The sequence below is a fragment of the Rhineura floridana genome, chromosome 1 (assembly GCF_030035675.1).
Source record: "Rhineura floridana isolate rRhiFlo1 chromosome 1, rRhiFlo1.hap2, whole genome shotgun sequence".
Classification (NCBI taxonomy): domain Eukaryota; kingdom Metazoa; phylum Chordata; class Lepidosauria; order Squamata; family Rhineuridae; genus Rhineura; species Rhineura floridana.
This window is the reverse complement of record NC_084480.1, coordinates 56,177,292-56,201,660: the sequence shown is the minus strand read 5'-3', so window position 1 is coordinate 56,201,660 and position 24,369 is coordinate 56,177,292. Positions and strand designations below refer to the sequence as shown.

Here is a 24,369-nt window from a genome sequence, read left to right as displayed (position 1 = left end):
AGCTATACAACAGCATGTATGCTGTGGAAGACGAAAGAAAACCCTTCCAGCCCTCATGTGCTGACAGGCAACTTTTAAAGTGTTAATATTTATTTCAAGCCATGGTCAAAGTGTAATTAAAATACAGGAACTCAATACCTCCTTAAATTCACTGTACTCTTCTTCTGGCATTATTTTCTCCATAGAATACCGAGCACGGACACGCAAAGAGCCTGGTTCAATACCTTTCAGAGGTATGTGTGAACTGAGCTGAAACCATTCATCTGTTGCCTGTCCTTTCTGTAGTCGGCTCAGTTGGCATCGCATAAACACTTGAAATAAAAATGTTCAGGGATGAGTTAGTCATCAAGTGGAATAAAATTATATTACAATTAAATCACTTCTATCCTTAATTTTGGTTCTGAATATTGCATTTGATAAGAGTTCACCAACACACAAGAGTGTGATGTGGTGTAATGTCTGACTTCAGAATGAAAATGGTGACTTAGAGTAGGTCTACTGAAATCAATGACTTAACTTAATCACGACTACCTGAAGTCATGGATTTCAACTGGCCTAATCCAAGTAGGACTTAAATTGGAAACCACCCTAAAAGTTTCAACATGCAATAAAGTATACCAGGAAAGTATTTCATTGCCTTTTGTACTTGAGATATAGCATTATGTGGCACTATAGTTTAGCAAGTAATTCCAACATCCTTTCTTCCCCTTAAAAGCGGGGGGGGGGGGGACACAAGAGGTCTATGATCCAGAACTGAAACCTGAAGAAGTACTGATAAAACAAAAAATGATTTATGTCAAAGTGGGACCCAAAGGGAGTTTGATTTTTATCAGAACAACTGTCCCTTAAAGGTGTTTTTTTTAAAGGCTACCCCTTATATTCTTTCAGAATGAGAACAAGGAGGAAGACTGGAATAATTTTGTTAAAGAAAAAATTTAAGTAATATTTAGTTTTAAATTCTCACAAGTATAGTTTCGTAGAGCATGAAGAAGATACAGTTACATCATTCACTTTCTCCTGTTTCTTAGAATATACTGGCCTCCAATAACAGCCATTTGATTTTTTTTAAAGTAAAAGCTTCTAATTACATTGCACTAATTAAACAAAGAAAAAAAGGATGTCAAATTATCATAAATAGATAAAACAGAAAATACAGAAATAGATAAACCAATAATTCTGTTGAAGTCCTTTATACTAATTAACAACCAAAAGGGTTCTTGAGAACTCCACCGAATATTTTGCTGCACACTTGGCCCTTCTTTGCCAATGCTGGAGCAATGCAAGTAAATTGTACACAAGGCACTACCCTTCAATGAAGGATACAGTCCATTCAGTCAATGCTTAGAATGTTAAGGAACTGCCCTTAAAAAGGCACACACCAGCGTATAGCACATTAAAATGCCATAATGCAATAATTTAAATAGAAAAGAGATAAAAAGGAACACATTATATGTACACACACATACACCAAGAAGTCTCTGGGGTTAAGAAAGATGCTATAGCACAAGAGAATGGTAACTTGGAGTGAGGCAAGACTGGGCTACAGTGTCGGGGTAGGAGTAGTCGGGGGGGCTGGCACTGAGGTAATATTAGGCAGGGGATGTAACAGCAGTGGGAGGCAGACTGGCTGTTACAGGGGAAGGGATACAAGACATCTTCATGCTTGCATCCCTTCCGGTCCCCCTTCCAACCCCTGGGACACTGGTAGCTATACCAGGAACTCCCTGGATCTTACTGTTCTGCTGATGAATGCAAGGTCAGTGACTAATAAAACCACTCTAATTCAGAATTTAATCCTAGATGAATGCACTGACCTTGCTTGTATTACTGAAACCTGGCTAAATGACCAAAGCAGGGTAGGTCTCTCCCAGCTCTGCCCACCAGGTTTTGTGACACTCCAGCAGCCTAGATCCAGGGGACAGGGAGGTGGGGTGGCAATTGTCTGCAGGGAATCTATCTCCCCTGTCAGGCACCCTGTCCCTAACACCTTCAGTTTTGAGTGTGCGTGCCTGGTGTTGGGTCAGGGAGACAGTGGGGATTTTGTTGGTATACCGTCTGCTCCACTGCCCAACAGTCTCCCTCCCTGAGCTGGTGGAGCTGGTCTCGGAGTTGGTGTTGGAGTTTCCAAGGCTGGTTGTCCTGCGTGACTTCAACATAGATGCTGAGGTTAGATTCGTAGGTCCAGCTCAGGCCTTCATGGCTGCCATGACAACCATGGGGCTGTCTCTAATATCATCTGGACCAACGCATGTGGCAGAACACACACTTGATCTTGTGTTTTTTTCTGGACAGGAAGAGGGTGGTCTGAGGGTGGAGGGGTTCTTAGTGTCTCCGTTGCCATGGTCAGATCACCACCTGACAAGGTTTAGACTTTGTGCCACGGGTAACCTTCGCAGGGGTGAAGTGCCGATTAAGATGGTCCGATGTTCCCAGCATGGCTGGGGATACTGCCGAAGCCCTGGTCAATCTCTGGAATATGGAGGTGACCTGGGTGGTGGACACTATTGCTCCAAAGCGCCCTCTTCCACCAGGGAAGGCCCATAATATACCTTGGTTTACTCAAACCTTGGGCTTGATGAAACGGCAGGGATGACTGCTAGAGCGACGATGGAGAAAAACTCAATCTCCTTCCAACCGAACACAGGCTAGAGCTCATTATTGAGCTTATCATGTGGTGGTGATGGCAGCAAAGAAAGTTCACTTCTCTGCCACCACTGCGTCTACTCAGTGTCATCTGGCAATGCTTTTCTGGGTGGTCCAGGGTCTTCTGGGCTTTAGCGTCCAGGGAGCGTCCTTGCAGCTGCCGTTGCCGTTGATTTACCACTTGGCTTGCACTTGCTTCGTCCCGGTATCAGCTGCGCCTGCACTCCAGCGCCTCCACTTTTGGCTTCCGCTTTTTCAGGGAGAGCATCTCGGTTGGTCTACAACCTCAAGAGACTGTTCATCTGCCCCCCCGCCCCCGCTGGAGCTGTTGGATGCTGGACGCTAAGAACAAGAGGGAGTGCCACTTTTGGCCTTGTGAATGGAGTACCACTTATGTTGCACTTATGCTAGGTGCAGGAAGACTCACACCGTGAACTTTTTATCTGAAGGCGCACCCTTGGGATTGACACAAGCGAGGCGCCCTGATACTATATTCTGAATTTGGTTCTATGACATTGCTTAATTATATTTATTGTTATACTGTTATAGTTTGTTCATGTTTCTGATATTTTGATGTGTTATATGCTGTATTGTACATCGCTCAGAGTGGCTGGGAAGTCAGCCAGATGAGCGTCTAACAAATCGAATAAATAAATAAAATAAATAAATAAATAGCTCTACATTAGACTGTGAGCCCTGTCACTCATTGTGACATGTCTGCGAGACACTTTGCAAATAAAATTGCCTGCATTCGGACTGACTTGGACTCCTCGTTAATCACAGTTGTACCAGATGTCCCTGAGGCTTCCTATGGTCATTTTTCTATAGATACTTTTCAGCTGGTAAAGCCTGAGGATGTGGACAAGATTCTGGGAGAAGCGGGAGCCACTACTTGTTCTCTTGACCCTTGCCCATCCTGGTTAATCAAATCTGCCAGAGTGGGAGTGGTTGACTGGTTGGCATATATAATTAACACCTCCCTAAGGGAAGGTTCTATGCCAACACTATTGAAGGAGGCTATGATAAGACCTTTGTTAAAGAAGCCTTTGTTAGACCTTGAGGATCTTAACAACTTCCGCCCAGTCTCCAATCTCCCCTTTTTGGGCAAGGTGACTGAGAAGGCAGTGGTTGCTCAGATCCAAGTTTTCCTGGATGAATCGGACTATCTAGACCCTTTTCAATCAGGCTCCAGGCCTTGTCATGGGACAGACACTGCCTTGGTCACCCTGCTTGATGACCTATGCCAGGCATCAGACAGGGGGAGTTAAAAAAGGGAAAGAAATAAACTTGTACTACTTATGTAAAATCTTTCTTTCAAAAACAACAGAACTTACATATATCTGGATCTTTACTCTTCTTTGTTTTGTTACTAAGAGTTATTTCAAATCTATTGATATCAGATGAAAGATCACTAGGAAAAAATACAGAAAAATGCGATTCACAGTTGTACTCTTACACTGACATTCTAAATTAAAGTAATATGATACTTTGTTGGTATGTTATTTAAATTTAGTTTCACCATATAAAGAAACAATTGAAACAGTCACTAGCTATTAAATTTTATGATTACACGCTTGTGACAAAATAATTATTTTAAAATATTCAGTTACTGTTGCGAAAAATAAGGACAAATAAAAATATATTAAACCATTACTGAGATTGTTTTTTTTTGTTTAAAATGAAACAAATTTAAATAGCGAAAGACTTACTCAAACACAAATTCCTCTGACCACACAGGGTTCTGTCCTTCCCGTACATGTGTTTTTGCTACCTGTACACTATTCAGATAGATATTACAGTAAGGATTAGTAAAATGCTTTGCTGGAAGTGTATGGGCTTCTTCAACATGCAGTATAAGACTGCTGACCTAGAGAAAGTATACAAAATAGTTTTAAAACTTTGTTTTACGCAGTGGCATCACACCCACAAGTATGAACAGGTAAGGATCTTTATGTAAGTGAGAAATACAAAATAAACCACACTGGTGAAGCTAATATATTAAATAAAAAGTGATAGAAGAACAAGTACAGTAGGGCCCTGCTTCTCGGCATTCTGCTAATACGGCGCTAGCAGGGCGATCAGCTGGAGTGGGTGTTGGAACTCCCTGTGCTCCAGCTGATCTCGCCAGAGGAGGGGAAGATTAGCTGTAGTGCATTACAGCTAATCTTCTCCTCCTCCGGCATGTTCAGCGGGTTAGGTTCCAGACCCCCCTGCTACAGCTGATCTGCTTTTTGGCAGTTTTCGCTTTTCAGCGGGGGTCTGCAACCTAGCCTGCCATATGAGTGGGGCCCTACTGTAGTATAAGTCGGAGGGCATTTGATTTAGATTCTCTTTTACAGTTAACAGCCCTGTTACTTTTGCCCTCAGAGAACAATTAACTGCATCTAATATCAGGTCTCATATCAATCTTTTAATTTTTTTAAAATGTATCATAAATTTAATGTTAAATTAGAAAAATATATAAACTTATTCTGAAAATAAAGATGAAAATAAACTAACATTATTTTATAGCATGTTTGACAAAGTGCTACATTATCATCTCAACCAACATAAACATTAAATTCCACAATATCAAGAATGCATTATTTTACCTGACGCAGACGTTTATTAGATGTTCCTGGACTAGTTTTTCGTAAATTGCAAAATGTTTGCAAAGCTTTCATCCAATCCTAAAAAAAAGAGTATCTTATCAGTACAGTACAGTTTCTGCAAATCAAATTGCAATTATTAAACAAAGTATCTAATCCTTTAATGAATTTTAACCCCATTTACTTTGTTTTTGTTTTAACATTTTGTGTTTACATTCTTCTTCCGTCTCTCCTCTTTCCCCAGTCACCAGAGTCATTAGAATCATGATCTACCAAAAAAACCACATTGATTTAACAATCAAAAACTATTTCAGTAAATATCCTGACTTAAAGCACAAAATAGTAATCCACAGTAAATGTGACCCAACTCTGGTCATGGATGCTCAAGTGTGTTTCCGCATGAGCACAGAGGCTTAGATTTAAAACTGTGTCATATCTAGCCCTGCCCCGGAAGTCATTTTTAAAGTATGTTAGGTGGCACCAGTGTTTCTCTGTTGCTGCTAAGTCTCAAGCTGTGGAGAGAGGAATAATTCAATACGAGACTTAATGTGTCCTTCCTAAAGAGGCAATCAGAAATCAAGGAAATATATAACAAAATGTCTAACTGGAACAATTTTATTTTGAGTTGTCAACAGTCATACATGTACTCTACGTGTTTAGTTTGAATTTTATTATCGTACAGAAAAATTCAATAAAAAGATTTTAAAAAGACTCTGCCATCACACATGAAACCTGATTTAGTGATTGGAATTCAAATGCCCATCTGCATATGGAGTTGGGGTACTGATATCTCCTTCCTTCTCCATGTGCTGCCCCACCGCAAGTGTTACATCATATACTGCTCCAGAGGTATTTTAGGGTGCACAAGTGATTACAATGAGAAGGAAGGCTGGAAATGCCCAGTGCACATGAAGCATTTAGATCCTGGGCATAATATCTACAGAAGTGTCAAAGGACATAAATGTACAATTGAATTAATCATTAAAAACTGTGTGTGTGTTTCTGGAAGTGTTATATCACCACCAGGAGAATATAGGTTTAGCCCCCTACTGGAAGCAGACGATGAGAAAGAAGCAAGGACATCCTAATACTGGCAGCGGCACCAATTTTAAATGTAAGGATTTGTAAAAGGCTGCAGTGAATTAATATATGCACATCCTACTTCTGGACGTCTGATGCTTCCTAAGCAACTCTGAGAGACTCACCATTTTCGTTCTGAAGTGCTTGTTAGTCCTCTTTATTAAGGTTTTGAAATCAAAAATATTCAGATTCTAACCATTTAGTGAAATTTTTCAACACTATCCAAAGAGGGAACACATCTTACAACTCCTACATCCAGAGGATAATACACAGTCTTGGATATGCCAAGAGGGTCCTCCACAGAATTGTGATTGACGATACCAGGCCCCAAGAGTAATTTAGTACTGTGGATGTTATATTGTCTCCTTGATCAAAATGCTTAGGGAGATCTTGAGAAGAATTAAATCAATGAAGCATACAAACAAGGAAATGTTGTAGTAATGGGTGACTTCAACTACCCTCACATATGCTGACTACATATGTGTTCTACTCATGAAAAAGTGGTAAAATTTCTAGATACCCTTATGACTGTGCCCAAGAACAGCTGGTCATGGAATCTACCAGAGGGATGGCAACCCTGAACTTAATCATAAGTGGTGACCAGGATTGTGTGAGATGTAAGTGTTGTTGAACTAATTGGGAGCAATGACCATTGTACTATTAAATTAAATATACATGCAAATGGCCATTTGCCAAGAAAATCCAACACAGTCACATTTAACTTCAAAGAGGAAACTTCCCAGAAGTGAGATAATTAATAAAGAGGAAGCTGTAAGGCAAAGTCAAGAGGGTCAAATCATTTCACAATTCTTAGGAATTGTTTAAAGACACAGTATTAGAAGCTCAACTGGAATGCATACCGCAGATCAGGAAAGGTACCACCAAGGACAAGAGACTGCCAGTGTTGTTAGCAAACAGAGTCAAATATGCTGTACACAGCAAGAAAGCTTCCTTCAAAAATGGAAGTCTGGTCCAAATGAAGAAAACAAAAAGGACTAGAAAACTTTGGCAAAAGAAATGCAAGCAGACAATAAGGGATACTAAAAAAGAATCTGAGGAGCACACTGCTAAAAACATAAAAGACCAACAACAACAAAAATGTTTAGATACATTAGTAGCAGGAGACTAGCTAGGGAGGCAATTGGACCCATGGATGACAAGGGAGTCAAAGGAGTGCTAAAGGAAGGAGATTGCAGAGAAGGTGAATTAATTTTTTGCATCTGTCTTCCCAGCAAAAGATATAGGGCAGATCCCTGGACCTGAAATAACTTACGCAGGAAAGGAGTTTGAGGAAATGAGACAAATAGTGGTGACAAGAGACAAAGTTCTAGTTCTAATAGACAAAATAAAGACCGACAAATTGTTTGGTCTGGATGGCATCCAATTCAAGAGTTCTCAAAGAACTCAAATGTGAAATTGCTGATCTCTTATTGAAAACATGTAACTTGTCCCTAGGATCAGACACCATACCTGCAAGTTGGAAAGTAGCTAACGTAACACCAATTTATAAAAAAGGCATCCAGGGGGAATCCTGGAAATTACAGGCCAGTTAGCTTAACATCTGTCCTGGGAAAACTGGTGGAAAGTAATGTTAAAGATAAAATAAACAAGCATATAGCCTTGTTGAAGCAGAACTAGCATGGCTTCTACAAAGGTAACCCTGTTTCACTAACCTATTAAGAGTTTATCAACAAGTATATACAGGTTGATCCAGCTGAAATAGCGTACTTGGATTTTCAAAAAGCTTTTGGCAAGGTGCCTCACCAAAGATTCCTGAGTAAACTAAGCAGTCAGGGAATAAGAGGAGAGGTCCTCTTGGGGATCAGGAACTGGTTAACTAACAGGAAGCAGAAAGCAGGAATAAATGGACAGTTCTCCCAATGAAGGTATGTAGAAAGTGGAGCCTTCTGAGGACTTGTATTGGGACCTGTGTTTTTCAACTTGTTCATAACTGATCTAGTTAGGACTTAACAGTGAATTGGCAGAGTCTACTGATGATACTAAGTTGTTCAGGGTGGTTAAAATAAAAAAGGGTTGCAAACAGCTCCAAAAGGACCTCTACAAACTGAGTGAATGGGTGGTACAATGGCACATGCAATTCAGTGTAAATAAATGTAAAATGATGCATGTCAAGGCAAAGTAAGTAAGTAAGTAAAATTTAATTTTTGTGTCACCTATCTGGCCGAAGCCACTCTAGGCGACGTACACATTGAAATTGATAAAATACAATATAAATACAGAATAAAATACAATGCAGTCAACCATAACCATTTTAAATAGTAGCAGTATAGAACAATGTAGGGCAATCAATAAACAAAAAAAATCTTAATTTCATATATACAGTCATGAGGTCTACACTGGTGGTGACTGACCAGATATGAGACCTTGGGGTCATAGTGGATAGCTCAATGAAGATGTTGATCCAGTGCGTGGCAGCTGCGAAAGGCAAGTTCTATGCTAGGGATCATTAGGAAAGGAACTGAAAATAAAACTGCCGATATAATAATGCCGTTATATAAATCTATGGTGCAATGACACTTGGAATACCGTGTACATTTCTGGTCACCTCTATACTGTAGAGGTGGAAAAGAGTCACAAAAAGAGCAACCAGAAAAGGTGAGTAACATGATAGCTGTACAAAATTATGTATGGTATGGCAAAGTGGATAGAGAAAAGCTTTTTTCCCTCTCATAACACTAGTGCTTGTAGACATCCAATGGAGCTGAATGTTGGGAGATTCAGGATAGACAAAAGAAAGTGCTTCATAAAGCACATGAACTATGAAATTCACTCCCACAAGAGGCAGTGATGGCCAACTTGGATAGCATTAAAAAAGAATTAGATAAATTCATGGAGAATAAGACTATCAATGGCAACTAGCTGCAATAGCTATATTCATAGACAGTGTGCTTTTGAATACCAATTGCTGGAACCTGCAGAGGAGAGAGAGCTCTTGAACTCAGGTTCTGCTTTCAGGCTTCCCATAGGCATCTGGCTTGTCACTGTGAGAACAAGATGCTGGACTAGATGGCCAATGGCCTGATCCAGCAGGCTCTCCTTATTTTGAACATTTTTGTGTACTTCCTGAAACATTTTGATCTTTGGGATTCACCACCACTCCCAAAAATGATGTCATATGGAAGCAGTCTTGGGCAATATATCTCTCTTCAATCAGATGGCTCTCACAGTTTTTCAGAAGGAGACAGTAAATTATCATATTATGCAGTTTTCAGTTGCACTCCATGGTGTCCAAAGAGTTTTTTTAGGATTTCTTTTTGGGAAAGTCATTAAAAATCAATTTAACTAAGTCTGTATAGCACAGTGGGGAGGAGTCTGGCTGGGAGTCCAGAGTCTATGGGTTCAAATCCCTGCTCGTGTCTCTTGAATGTTAAGGGCCAGCTAAAGATCACCCCACAGTGAGCGGCTCAGTGGTTACGTGTCCTGCCACCTGTGCAGCCGTGGGCAAGATGCATAGTCCCAAGGAGCCCAGTTGCCCCCCAGCTGGCTTGTACAGCTGTGGCAAGCTGAGCAGGCCCTAGCCAGCTGGGGAGGACTAGCCTCAGAGGGAGGCAATGGTAAACCCCCTCTGCATACCGCTTACCATGAAATCCCTATTCATAGGGTCATCATAAGTCGGGATCGACTTGAAGGCAGTCCATTTCCATAGTGAACACAGCCATTCCACCATGGTGCAGTAGAGGACTCTGCTGAGACACCAGCTGTGTTTGCCTCACACCACAACAGTCACCTAGCAGTGGTCATTCCATCAGGATGTAGCAGAGTGAGATAAGGCAAAGCAGGGTCATTCTACTGACTGAATGAGACATCAACTGCCTTTGGCTCTTCCTCATCTGTCACCTTTCCATCAGGCTACCTGAACTGTTTCATTCCAGATGGTAACCATCCACATATATGTTCCAAAGTAATTTACAGATGTAAAGTCCTAATTATGCATGAATAATCCATATGGCACACCTGGCATAGTTCCAAAGGGGACATTGCACCACTGGAAGGCACAATGGCTCACACAAGAGAGGAGGGGTTCCCTTTTTTTTGCTGGAACCTTCCTGTTGCATCCACTTGTGCCATATCTCACATCAAGGTCATCATGCTGAGAATCTCCCACCCTAGAATAGCTTTACAGGAGACACAGGGTCCTGCAATGGGACAGCAGAGGTGAGAAAATATGTTTCAATGAGCAGAAATCTGCTCATGGAAGTCTGGATCCAAACCATTATTAGTGCATAACCAAAGTAAGAATATAGAGTGGAGAATTTACAACAGTCCTGATAAAAACATCATAGCACTCTTTAGAACGGTACATCACTTTGATGTATTAACAGTGTGAAAGGGAAAAACCTCTTACCTGTGCTTGTTCTGGAGTTTCTCCTGCAAAGTAAAAGATGTAATGCTCTTCACTAAAGTGCTGAACTACTATCTGAAAACAGTTTGGCCTATTGAAAGGAAAAAAAACAAAAACAAAATAAAATACTATTAACAGAATAGAAACTGTGCCACTCAGTCTTATTACATGCAATGGTTTTCTTCCAAATTTATGTATGTTTGAATAATATCTGGTGGCAAACCTAATCACAATTACTTGTGCTACTTGGGAATAAGCATCACTGAAATCAATGAGACTTCCAACTAAACATTAACAAAATTACCAATTCATTACCAAGTGTTATCTTCATGCCTATTATGCAGCCATGAGAGTGGCTGTATACTACAGTCAGCATGGATTTTTCACATTCTACAATGTTAAATTGAAAATATCACCCATGCCATTCTGATGCTTCCCATAAGCTCATTCCAAAACAAAACCTTACAAAACCTATAGTCCTGAACTTAGAAACGCTTGCTTAATAACCCTCTCAATTTTCATGGTGAGACAGAAAACAGTCAGAGAGAATCGAGAGTTCAAAGTCTAAAAAGAGGGGGGGGGGACAGACACCTGTTGGACTTTTCTCTGTCAGAGTTCTCATAATCTGTTGAAATTCATTAAAAATCAGCCATGTTCATAGAGTACCTGTAAGCCTGTTGCTGACCTTGTCCCATACTCTGACCTTCATCTTCTGAAGTTTAAAAGTAAAAAAAAAAAATGCCTGGCTGATTTTTAATTAATTTAAGAAATTTTGAACACAATGATAATGTTGGGCATGCTCAGTAAGAACCAACTGTCAGTGTTCTAAAAGCCAGACTCACAGCTGCTCGGTTTGCCTAATCAGGGGCCCCCACCCACACCAGACTTTGATTTCACTTGAGACAGTCATGGCTTCTCCCAAAGAATCCTGGAAGTGTAGTTTGTGAAGGGTGCTGAGAGAAGACTCCTGTTCCACTGACAGAGCTCCAGTGGCCAGACTCACTATATGCTCAGAGGCACATGTTACCAAATTCTTCCAAGCTACACAGGAAGTGGATTGGACTGTGGAAGACCAACCCAAATTATGTTTTCATTTTGACAAATATGTAGGGTAGTACAGTATCTCAGAGAGGAGGTCAAGTCTCCTGCTTCCCTGGTGCATTCACTATAGCGGCCCAGTTTCCCTGCTTTTTAAAGTTTGATAGAAATATCTGTGGTCTATAGGTACATTCTTAAACCATAAGATTTTTTGCCTTAGTGAATATGTATCCTTTCAGCAATAACGCTTTAGACACATAAACACAGTAGTTACTGATGAATGGAGAATGTTAATGAAGACCAGCCACTGTACACATTTACTGAACGTGGTGGAGAATCTACAAAAATGAATAGCACTAATGGGGGATTTTGCATACTTTCTGGTCAACCTGTATAATCTCTAAATTATGTTGGGGAACATGCAGAATATGCAACCAACGAAAGATTATTTCACATAGTTCCTGGTCAGTATACACATTCTCTACTTAGAGATTATGTATATTGAGCAGTTAAAGCAGGAAGGAATACTCTATGGTCCTCCAGATGTTACTGGACTACAGCCTTCATCGCCCCTGATAACTGGGGCTAATGAGTATCCCACATTTGGAGGGCCACAGGTGTTGGCTTACTAGGCCTTACTACCAATGTGGTTTTTTCATCAGGTCTGAAATGTTTCAAGATGTATGGGAAAGCAGCCTTATCTGCTGTGCTGGCCTGGGAGCGCTCATTCAAGGCCAGACAGTAGTTGTCATGGTAACGGGAGATAACAGCTGGGAAAGTTGTAACTGCTGTTAGTTCTTCTTTCTTCTGTGTGTGTCTTTGAAGCAAGCAGTTCTATCCTTGAAGGGGGGGGGAGAATTCTACTTGTAACTATCCTCTTAAGCCTTTGGCCGTAATGTCTTAGTAAAGACTCTTAAACCTTTCTCAAGCTTCTGTGAAGTTTCTTGCTCAACTTAACTCCAACGTAACGTATGCTGTTCACGCAACAACGCTCACATCAACAATAGGTTCCCTAACCCTGAGTCAATGAGTACAGCATTCATAACCAATATGACCAACCTCTAACATGCCTTGGAGGTTATGCATATTGTCTAGACAATATATTCAATATCCTCTTCTTCTTACCAATATGCCTATGATATTCAACAGGTGTTTTTATGCACAATCTTTATTGAATTCTTACTAACATCAATATTTATATCATTGTTATTAATGCATACTGATGAAACCACACTGCACACATCACTGTGAATATTTGGAAGAATATAAAACAGACAGTGTTCAATGCATAGACTATCTAACCGCAAACCTATGCATAGTTACTTGGGAGCATGAATCACTAAACTCAATGTGACTTTGAGTTAAACAAGCAGAGAACTGGACTGTTTTGATTTCTAAACTAGTTTTAAATAAACCGTTTCATAGCATATTTGGTAAATTTGACATTACCAGCTCATTTGTTTCTTGGACAAGATCTGGAGGAAAACAATATGTGTTCAGAAAACCTGACTAGATGTTGACACATCAGCATCTAGGCTTAAAGTTGGCAGATTTATAGTTTATGTATAGGGAGTACGATTTAAAAATAAAATTAAAATCTGAGGACAAAAAAAACATTTCAATAATTTTCACACATACATAGAAACTTACACGGAGAGGTTTTCAAGTTTCAGTGAACATGAAAGATATATGATGGAGACAGTACTCTGCTTTTAAGACAACATACTTTCCATAACAATCCAAAAACCTAAACATAGAAATGGCATCCATACAAATTAGTAGCATGTTAATGACATGGAAGTGAAGGCAGAGAGTGATATCCAATGTTAGTCACAGTGTGTGTGTGTGTGTGTTATGTGCCTTCAAGTCAATTACGACTTACGGCAACCCTATGAATCATGGAGTCAATCGATCTCGTTTGGTCTTCCTCTTTTTCTACTCCCTTGTTTCTCCCAGCATTATTGTCTTTTCTAGTGTAGCATGTCTTCTCATTACGTGTCCAAAGTATGATAACCTCAGTTTCATCATTTTAGCTTCCAGTGATAGTTCTGGTTTAAGTTGTTCTAATACCCAACTATTTGTCTTTTTTGCGGTCCATGGTATCCACAAAATTCTCCTCCAACACCACATTTTAAAGGAGCTGATGAAATTAATGGCCTTAAGTAACAAATCCATTCACTTCAGTGGGTCTACTCTGAGTAACATTGGATATCATCCAAACAGTACGCTACATATAAAAATGTGTAATAACCTCATTAAGGAGGTGGCAGGAATGCTTTGAAAAAACCTCTTAAAAGGATAAACAAGAAATTCTTACATGCATGTGTGTTATGAGGGTTATACATCAACTACTCGACAAAACACCGGACTTTTTCAGCTTCATAATTAATTAAAAATAGAAGTGGCTATCTTACCTGCCAAACAGACTATCATGAACACCATAGACAGAACACACACTAAGATCTATTAATCCTTTGGGTTTAGTGGCTCGCTTCTCACTTTCAAAATAAATAAGCTGAGCATCATTCCCCTCTAAAATAAAGTACAAGTTCTTCCACCGCTTTCCTTTACCTGTAAAACAACCAAACCAATTTAGTGAAGAATGGGGAAACACACATTTCAAATGCCTGAGTCCTAAGCAAGATTTTTAAGACTCAGGTGACTAAGATTACAATCCAATACGTCTACTCAGAAGAAAGCTCCACTGGGTTCAATGGGACTTACTCTCAGGTAAGTGTGTATTGTATTGCAGCTTAAGTAGCTACATTTTCTGCCCATGCTCTTAGCATTATGTTTTATGAACCCCACTAGAAAAGAATGCAAGTAACGTTGCTTTTTATCATATTAAAGTACAATAACATGTATTCATATTACCATTTAGAGGTGTGCATCTGATTCGGATAAATCCTGAATCCTGAGCCAAAGCTTCAGAAAGATTCACAGATTCACAGGTCAGATCCTTATTAATATCGGCCTCATGAGCCAAATTTGACAGGGGGCAGAGGCACCACATGATTGACAAGTGGGCTGTCCTGCTGACTCTTCAAAATCCCTTAGGCAGGGTTCCCACTTGGGAAATGTAAAATATGCTAGCCCTATGCTCTGCACTTTGGGAAGCAAAGATTGGCATAGGTTGGCAAAGCCGCGGGGCAGGGAGAAAAAACAATTTACAGGCTCTCTTTGGCTGCATGCTGTTCTCTGCTGAGAACAGGTGTGCACACAGCCAATGCAGGATTTAATTCTGTCCTCCTGCCCATGTGCATGAATGATGCCCCTGAGTAACATCAGCTGATGGGTGGGTAGGCGTGGTTTCGGGAAAATGGCTTCATGTGCCAAACTGGACTGGTGGGTCTGATGTTCTCCAACCCTGATGTATGCCATTTTTAATAAATTCATTGTCCATAAAGCCACATGAATGGAAACAAATACCTTTTAGTTCTCCCCCTGCCCCCCTCCCCCCAAAAAAAACCTTAAAGTGCCTAGCACAAAACCCCATGCATCTATATTTCTGACCTCTCTCATGAACGCTATTTTCATATAAATTGCCCAGAAAACAATAGGGGAAGGTACAAGACTGTTTATAACTACCACAAAACTGTAAAGGTTGTCCTTGCAGGAAAACCACTGCAGCTATCCTTCTGAAATGTAGTAGTATTCATGCCCTCATAAGCGCTACCACGGCTGCAAAGGTTCCTTTTAAAAAAAATCTGAAGCACAAAATCCCCCAGATGTATCTGTCAGACAGTTGCTATGCTTTACCCACTCAGAAGGAGCTATTATTTTTGTATGTTTTTAAATCCCCATAATAGTGAATAGAGAGACACAAAGCTTTGGATCTGGACACAAGCCAAACGGAGATATCTACGAATCACTCAGAACCAAATCACGCTGTTTTCTGTAGCACCAAATCAGGGCCTCAACTGAATCTTATGGACTGTGCACACCCCTATTACCAATACCAATTCTGTGCCTACCTGTCTAAGAGCAACCTGAAAAGAAAAATATTCAAACTGAATTTCAACTATTTAGATATGTTGCAAAAAACCAAACATTTAGACAATTTCAGTAACTACAGGACAAAATACAGATGGACAGTACAAGACTGTTGGCATGTGGGGTCTGTGTGAGAGACTGACTACTAGACTTACATGTGTGAGAAATCACTACTTTTTTTACTACCTGTGGAGCACCTTGCCACAGGACCTTAAAGGCAGGGGAGCCTATTCAGGTGGTATGGATCCACAGCTGTTCCTAGAACAGGGGCTCCTGAAGTATGGCCCACAGACTATCACCCATTCTATAAGGTTCATTCAGGTGGTCTGCAGAAGTGACAAGGGAGGAGGTTCTTCCTTTCTCAGAGAAATAAGACATTTGGTCTTACCATAAAATGGTTTTCTCTGTGCATGCCAAAAGCTGATCTAAGGTGGGCAGCTAGCTCCACCTAGCAGTTGAAGGCAGAAGAGTGCAAAAGAAATGATGTTTTTTACAAGGACTTCCTGCTCTGCGCAGCTCCTTATTTCAGTTTTTGATAACAAGCCAACCAACAAGAGGAAAGAACAAAAGAAATAATGGGAACCATCAACACGAAACAGGAGACAACAGCACTCATACACTCACTGCTGTAGGCCTAAGATGAAAAAGACAGTGATGGCAGCCCAGCTCTCCTAGGGAGTGGCCCTGAGATCAGCTTTTGACATGCACAGAAAAAATTGTTTTACAGTAAGACCAAATGTCTTTTCTCCTGTGCATGGAAAAGCTGATCTCAGGTGAGGCATACCAAAGCTGACCCATGTAGGGTGGGAACATCGCTGGGCTGATTACACTAGTGATCTGGGAGAACGTGCTGTAACACTCTCCTCCCAAAAGCTGTTTCCGCTGACGCATATGTGTTAATCTTATAGTGTTTAATAAATGTATTAGGTGCGGCCCATGTAGCTGCTCTACAAATCTCTGTGATAGATGTGTGGCATGAGAATGCTGCCGATGTGGCTGCTGCTGTAGTTGAGTGGGCCACTATCTTGGCCAGCCAGGCTAACTTTAGAGAGGCGTAGGCCAGTGTGATACATGCCCTGATCCACCTAGCAAGCATGGACGAAGACACTTTCTTCCCTAAACACGCTGGCTGGAAGGAGACAAATAAACTATAGAGAGGCATAGGCCAGTGTGATAAATGCCTTCATCCACCTAGCGAGCGTGGCCGAAGACACTTTCTTCCCTAAAGACGCTGGGTGGAAGGAGACAAACTATCTGTCTGACGGAGATGTTTTGTTTTAGAGATATACACTTTCAGGGCTCTTTGCACATCCAGTGAATGCCACGCTTTTTCTGTGGGGTGAATGGGATTAGGACAAAAAGAAGGAAGTACCAGCTCTTGCTGACAGTGGAAGGTAGACAGTACTTTAGGACGAAAAGGGACAGTATGTAGGACTACTCTATCCTTATGAAACACACAGAAATTCTTGTCAACAGACAGAGCATTCAACTCAGACACTCTCTGGGCCAAAGTAATGGCCACAAAGAACAAAACCTTAAAGAATAGGGGACGTAGGAAAATTTGACTTAGGGGTTCAAAAGGGGGCTTTTGTAGGGCCGTTAACACCTTGTGTAGATCCCAAATTGAGTAACAATGGATTTTAGGAGGTGCCAATGTCATTGCCCCATGTAGAAAATGCCTGAGTAACGGATGAGAACCCAGCGGTTTCTATGGAGATGCAGACAGAACCACCGAAAGGGCTGAAGCCTGGCATCTGAGAGTGTTTGGCCTAAGACCCAAGGACAAGCCATCCTGTAGGAAGCAGAGAATGTTGTTTATACCTGCTTTCCTTGGAATTAAACCCTTCTTTTCTGACCACGTCGAGAAGACCTTCCATGTAGTCTCATATATGCTAATTGTGGAAGGGCTTCTTGAGGCCATCATAGTTTCCTCCACTTGAGCTGGAATGCCTCGTTTTAAGAGGCGTCCTCTCAATCTCCAAACATAAAACGTCAGCCATCCCGGGTCTGGGTGAAGAAGCTGCCCCTGTGATAATAGATCTTCCCTGAGGGAAATTTGCCATGGATAATTGATCAACAAGCTCCGGGAACCTGAGTCTCCTTGGCCACCAAGGAGCTATCAGTAGAACTCTTGCCCTTTCAGCTTGGATCTTTTGAAGTACCCTGGGAATGATCAGAAGAGACAAGAAGGTGCAGAGTTGTCCTTGGGGCCACTGGGACGCCAGAGCATCTATGCCTTCCACCTCTGGTGTCACATATCTGGAGAAAAATCTTTTCACGTGGCAGTTGAGGTGTGTAGCAAATAGGTCCACCTCGACTCTGCTGAAGTGTCTCACTATTTCCTGAAAGGCCAACGGGTAAAGCTTCCATTCTCCCTGATGCACCTTCTGTCTGCTGAGCCAATCCACTTGGCAGTTGTCCTCCCCCTTGAGGTATTCCGTGAGAATCGAGTCCATGTGTGTTTCTGCCCACTGGAACAGCAGGGCAGCTTCCTTCTGTAGTTGTGGGGAGCGTGTGCCTCCCTGATAATTCAAATGTGATTTGGCCGATACGTTGTCTATCCTGACAAGCACTGCCCCCAACCATTTGATCTCCGCAAAGTGCCTTAGGGCTAGCCGAATTGCACAAAGCTCCAGAAGATTAATTGGAAGTACTTACTCCTGTGGTGACCAAGTCCCTTGTATCATCTGGCCATCACAAATGGCTCCCCAGCCTGTCAGGCTGGCATCTGAGGTGATCAGGGTCAGTGGAGGGTCCTGGAATGGCACTCCCCTTAGTAGATTGGGTTTGTGGGCCACCATAGCAGGGAGCAACGGACCACTGATGAAAGTGCTACCTTCCAGTGACGCCTGGCTGCAATGTCGCTTTGAAAAGGCAGTAGCACCCACTGGAATGGTCGAGAGTGGTGACGTGTCCATGGTGTAGTCCGATAGGTTGAGACCATCAACCCCAAGATACCTGCCAGATGATAAGATCTGCCAAAGACGAAGATAGGAGCTGTGTGACAGCTGTAATTATCTAGTCTACTCTGTCTTGAGCTAACATTATGAGTGAGTCTATGGTGGCCCCCAAAAGTATTATGCGGTAGGCTGGACAAAGCTGGCTCTTGGTTTGGTTGACAAGGAAGCTGTGATCCTTGAGGCATGCTAGGGTGATGTGCAGATCTTCCGAAGCCTTGTGGAGGGATGGAGACTGGAGCAGAAAGTCATCCAGGTAAGGAAAGACATGGACCCCCTGCGTCCTGAGGTGTGCCACCAGAGCACTCACAATCTTGATGAATACTCTGGGGTCAGACGCCAGGCCGAAGAGCATGGCCCTGTACTGAAAGTGATCCTCCCACACGGCAAACTGGAGGTAATGTCTGTGAGGCGGAAAAACAGGGACATGCAGATAGGCCTCCTTCAGATCAATAGATGAGAGGAAGTCTTGCTTTCTCAATGCCTCCTTGATGGACAGTAAAGTTTCCATGTGGAACCTGTGGTATTTTATGAACTGATTTAAGTTCTTCAAATAGAGTACTGCCCTGAAATAACTGTCTTTTTTCGCAACGGTGAATACCGAATAGATTCCTGAAAACGTCTCGCCTCTTAGAACGGGCTCTACTGCCAAAATCTGCAGAAGGTGGGCAATTGCTTGAAGAGTCCTTTCCCGCTTGTCCGGAAACGTTGAGAGGGGGGAGGGGATAAACTTGGTTGAAGGGAGGTGAATTCCAGCCTCAGTCCTTATCTGAGGGTGTGCAGTACCCATTGGTCCGAAGACACGTTCCTCCAGCAGTGGGCAGTGTTGAAGGCGTCCTCCCACCTGAGGGACCCTGGCGTCAGAATTTATGCTTATTCCCCCAAGACTGGGATCCAAAACCCGATCTATTGGGGAAAGGTTGTTGGCTTTTAGACTGGGTACGTTGCCTATTCCAGAAGGGACGGCTGGTACAGGACTCCTTTGTTTTTCCGAATGCCCTGGAGCCTCGAAAGGACTGAGAGGGCAAATAAGGATGGAAAGGTCTACGGAAGAATCTTTTGTTGTCTCATTTTTGGGCAGAAGGCATAGCTTTCTTCTTTTCCTTCAACTCCAAGACCCCAGCTAGGGCGTCGTCGCCAAATAGTTTGCCACCCACATAGGGTTCAGATGCAAGATTAGAGCAGGCTGCAGTATCGGCCTGCCAATGGCATAACCATAGAGTCCTTCAAGTGAAAACACTCGCTGCTAATGACTCTGCCGAAAACTGCATGGCGTCCACGGATGCATCTGCCATAAAGGTCACTGCTCTCGAGATTTTCAGAAGAGACTTCCAGATTCGAGCGGATCCTGCTGCAGGCCGTCCAATAGGTCCTCTCGCCACAGCAGGGATGCTCTTGCGAAGACCGAGGAGGCTGCTGCTGTTCTGATGGAGAGTGCACAGGCCTCATGAATCCTCCTAAGGCCTAGATCCAGCTTACACTCTGACAGATCCTTGGGTGGGCATCCAAGTCTTTCTGGTTCAAGGATAGATTTAGTAAATTGACTATGGGGGCGTCGACCAGAGGAATACTGAGTTGGTCCATGATGTGTTGTTCCAACATATAGTATTTGTTGGCAGTTGCAACCGATTTCTTGAAGTGCAGTGGGGCATCAAATTTGTACTTGATCACTTTAGGCAACAGCGATGGAAGTTTTAGCACACTTGACTTCGGTTTCGGGTCTGGACACACAGCCGAAATTCTAGATGCTGAGGGAGCTGGAGGATCTTCCAGAGGATTTAGATCCAGAGCTTCCATTGCCTTGCACAGGAGTAGAAGGAAAAGAGCCTCCTGGAAAATCCTATTGGTCACTACTTCCTCTGACTCTGAATCTCCACTCTGTTCTTCCTCATCGAGGACAATCAGCTAGTTGTTGGGGTCCACCGTTGCCTCCTCCTGAAGTTGAGAATGCCTGCCCTGTGAGGTGGCATAAGGGTCCAGTGATGCCCTGCTCGGTGGTTGGGGCACATCTGAAGAAGAGTGGGGTGTAGTGAGGCCCTGCACCACTTGAGCTCTTGAAGGTGGCGGAGTGGGTGCTATGGCTGGTGTGTCCTGTGTGGGGTATTGAGTCTCAGTCACTGATGTGGAAAGATCTCTGGCTAGATCCATTAGGAATCTCTCAGTTGTTCCTTTAATTGTTGTAGCATGTGCGCTGATAACTGAAACTGTAGAGGTTGAGCATGAGAACAGTGTGGGTTGTGCACCACCCCCTGAACCTTGAGTTCCTGACGTGAAGAGGGTGAAATGAAGGATGCTTCACCCCTCTTCTCCTGTAATGCTTAGTGAGACATAGCTGTCTCGAGGAAGCCTTCAAACTCCTCAGGAGAAGACGATGAAGAAAAAATCACCACCAGGGTGGGCTGGAATTGGGTGCCTTCCTCCTCAGATAGGGATTCCAGGTCCCTCTGTGACCTGCACGTGTTGCTATGGGCCTCCTTTGGTGCAGTCCCTGTGGATCACCAGGCTGTTACCTGTTGTGACTGGTTCTCCTACTTCTCTTAGGTGCCAATCGTTGTGGAGCCACCCTGCCCACAACAGTACACGCCTCATCCACCTCATGCCTGCTGGAAGAGGGGCGGGCTATGGCTACCTCTGCCTGGGATTCAATAGAACCTAAAGGCTCTAGGGCCTGGCTGGATAATGGCGGAGGCACAACTTCCATTGTAGTGTGAGGCTGAAGTGACTTAGGTTTATTTGGTGGGTGCTCCGATTTGCGTGTTGCCTTCCCCATGGGCACAAACCATGCTGCGGGTCTTATGGGAGCCAAGGACTGTGATAACAGCGAGGTCAGATGCTGACGAGCTGTGGGGGGGGCAAATACGCTTTCCCTGCGGCTGGAACGTCCTGCTGAGGCCTTCCACAGGCAAGAGGATGGAGGAGGGGGTGGCAGGCACACGTAGGAAAACAGTAAAGGAAGGAAAAGGTACAGACACACAATAGCAAAAAAACCCAAACTATACAGGCCTGAAAGCAGAAAGGAATTAGATCAACAGTTCTTGGTGGAAGGCAGAAGAGAAACTGAAATAAGGAGCTGTGCAGAGCAGGAAGTCCTTGTAAAAAAAACCTCTTTAGCACTCTTCTGCCTTCAACCGCTAGGTGGAGCTAGCTACCCACCTAAGATCAGATTTTCCATGCACAGGAGAAAAAGCCGTACCTGGCAGCAAGATGGGGGAAAGTCCCATGAAGGAAAAAAAGGCTGACCAGGCACTTAAAAGGAATGCAATATCAGTACTTAGGGACGAAGGAAGGAAAGAGAAAGAGGGAAGTTGAGAGAGTGCACACACAGCGTGCATTACAATTTCTAAACCACTGATAGAAGAATAATGAAGTGGAGCCATAACCCCTCAGCAATTTTCAAGTGGGCCAAGGGGAGGGGCTTAATTTGGGAACGCTGTCCTAGAACACACAGCTGTTTACCATACTTACTTTTCTTCAGAAGGTATCCCTTTTTAACAATATTTTTATAGAATGCATCCTTTGTTTTACGACGAATTGTATTATATATTTCTTTCCCATCCACTGTGTCATTAAGCACTTGTCCTTGATGCTGCAGAGGGAACAAATGGGCATTAATTTTCCAATTTGAAAAAAAAATAACTCTACAAGCTATTGTAACACTATATTGCTCTATATTGCAGCTTTCCTTAAGGATAGTTCAGAAACTGCATCTAATGCAAAACTCATCGGGTAGGCTGCTAAGTGAGGCATCTTACTGCAAACATAACACCTATATTCACTAATAGGCAAAAAACCTTGTGGTTTAAGAATGTACCTATAGCCCACAGATATTTCTATCAAACTTTAAAAAGCAGGGAAATTGGGCAGCTATAGTGAATGCACCAGGGGAGCAGGAGACCTGAACTCCTCTCTGAGATATTGGACTGCCCTACAAATTGGTCAAAATGTAAACACACCTTGGGTTGGTCTTTCACAATCCACTTCCAGTGTAGCTTGGAACAATTTGGTAACACTCAACATATGCTCAGAGGCATGTTACCAAATTCTTCCAAGCTACACAAGAAGTGGATTGGACTGTGAAAGACCAGCCCAAATTGTGTTTGCATTTTGACAAATGTGTAGGGCAGTACAATATCTCAGAGAGGAAGTCAGGTCTCCTGGTGCATTTACTATAGCTGCCCAATTTCCCTGTTTTTTAAAGTTTGATAGAAATATCTGTTGGCTATAGGTACGTTCTTAAATCACAAGGTTTTTTGCCTATTAGTGAATTTCCCTGCTTTTTAATCCGGGAGATAAGAAATGGGATCCTGTCCACGTTTGCTGAGAATGAACCAATCATTTGCATGCTTATTGAGTTCAATGGGATTTACTCCCCTGCAATCATGCTTAGGATAGGTGAAACTGACCACAAAGGATAGGGAGGGGAGGAGGAGGAGGAGGGAGGGGAGAAGACGCAGGGTAAGGACTGGGATGGCAAGAGGCAGGAGGGAGAGGGGAGGAGGACAGGTTCGATCATTTGCATGTGTATTGAGTTCATGGGGATTTACTCGCATGCAATCATGCTTAGGATAGGTAAAACTGACCAGGGGGGAGCGAGGGAGGGGGAGGAAGGGAGGAGAGGAGGAAGGGAGAGGAGAGGAAGGAGGGGAAAAGCAGGTCTGAGCATTTCCATGCTTATTGAGTTCAATGGCATTTACTCCTATACAATCTTGGTTAGGATAGGAAAAACTGACCATGGGGGAGGAGGAGTGGGAGTGGGAAGGAGCTTATTGGAAGGGGGCAAAGGAAGTGGGAAGGAAGGGCAGGTTTGATCATTTGCATGCTTATAGAGTTCAATGGTATTTACTTCCATGCAATCATGCTTAAGATAGGTAAAGCTGACCATGGGGAGGGCAGAAGGGGGGGAGGAGAAGGAAGGGGAAGGAGGGGATTGGAAGGGGATGGGAGGGAGGGGCAAGGGAAGGGGGAGGGAAGGGGCAAGAGGGAGGGGATAAGAGGGAGGAGAAGGGAGAGTGGGTTTGATCATTTGCATACTTTTTTAGTTGAATGGGATTTATTTCTGTGCAATCATGTTTGAAAATGGAAATGGACTGCCTTCAAGTCGATCCTGACTTATGTTGACCCTATGAATAGGGTTTTCATGGTAAATGGTATTCAGAGGTGGTTTTACCATTGCCTCCCTCTGAGGCCGAGAGGCAGTGACTGGCCCAAGGTTACCCAGTGTGCTTCATGGCTGTGTGGGGATTCAAACCCTGGTCTCCCAGGTCGTAGTCCAACACTGACTTGGGGGAGGGGCAGGCAGGGGAGGGGGAGGAGATTGGGTGGATTGGCACTGGGCAGAAGGGAAGCTCCTTTCCTTTCCAAAAGGAAAACATTGTGAACACTATCATTGCTTTTCAGCGTTTCCCCCACCTTTTTATTCTACAGCAGGCACATGTAGCCTCCCACGCAAATTTAAACCAAAGTTGTCCCTGGCCACATCCATACCAGGCCTTTATTTCACTTTGGACAGTCATGGCTTCTCTCAAAGAATCCTGGAAAGTGTAGTTAGTGAAGGGTTCTGAGAGTTGCTAGGAGATGCCCTGTTCCCCTCACAGACCTTCAATCAGAGTGGCTGACTGTTAAACCAGTCTGGTCGCTGGAGCTCTCTCAGTGGAATAGCAGTCTCCTCTCAGCATCCTTCACAAGCTATACTTCCCATGACTGTCTC

The 24,369-nt window shown here is 43.0% G+C and overlaps 1 protein-coding gene across 1 annotated transcript in view; it reads right to left on the bottom strand.

The window, feature by feature from the left end:
* Positions 1-24,369, bottom strand: part of RASA1 (RAS p21 protein activator 1) — an 82,071-nt gene that overhangs the window by 16,426 nt on the left and 41,276 nt on the right. Inside the window, exons 10-16 of the mRNA XM_061622036.1 lie at positions 22,128-22,248; positions 14,127-14,283; positions 10,678-10,765; positions 5,235-5,312; positions 4,353-4,510; positions 3,978-4,054; positions 139-311 (exon numbers count right to left, since the gene is read on the bottom strand). Coding sequence (XP_061478020.1) covers positions 139-311; positions 3,978-4,054; positions 4,353-4,510; positions 5,235-5,312; positions 10,678-10,765; positions 14,127-14,283; positions 22,128-22,248 — 852 coding nt within the window. The remainder of the gene's footprint in view (positions 1-138; positions 312-3,977; positions 4,055-4,352; positions 4,511-5,234; positions 5,313-10,677; positions 10,766-14,126; positions 14,284-22,127; positions 22,249-24,369) is intronic.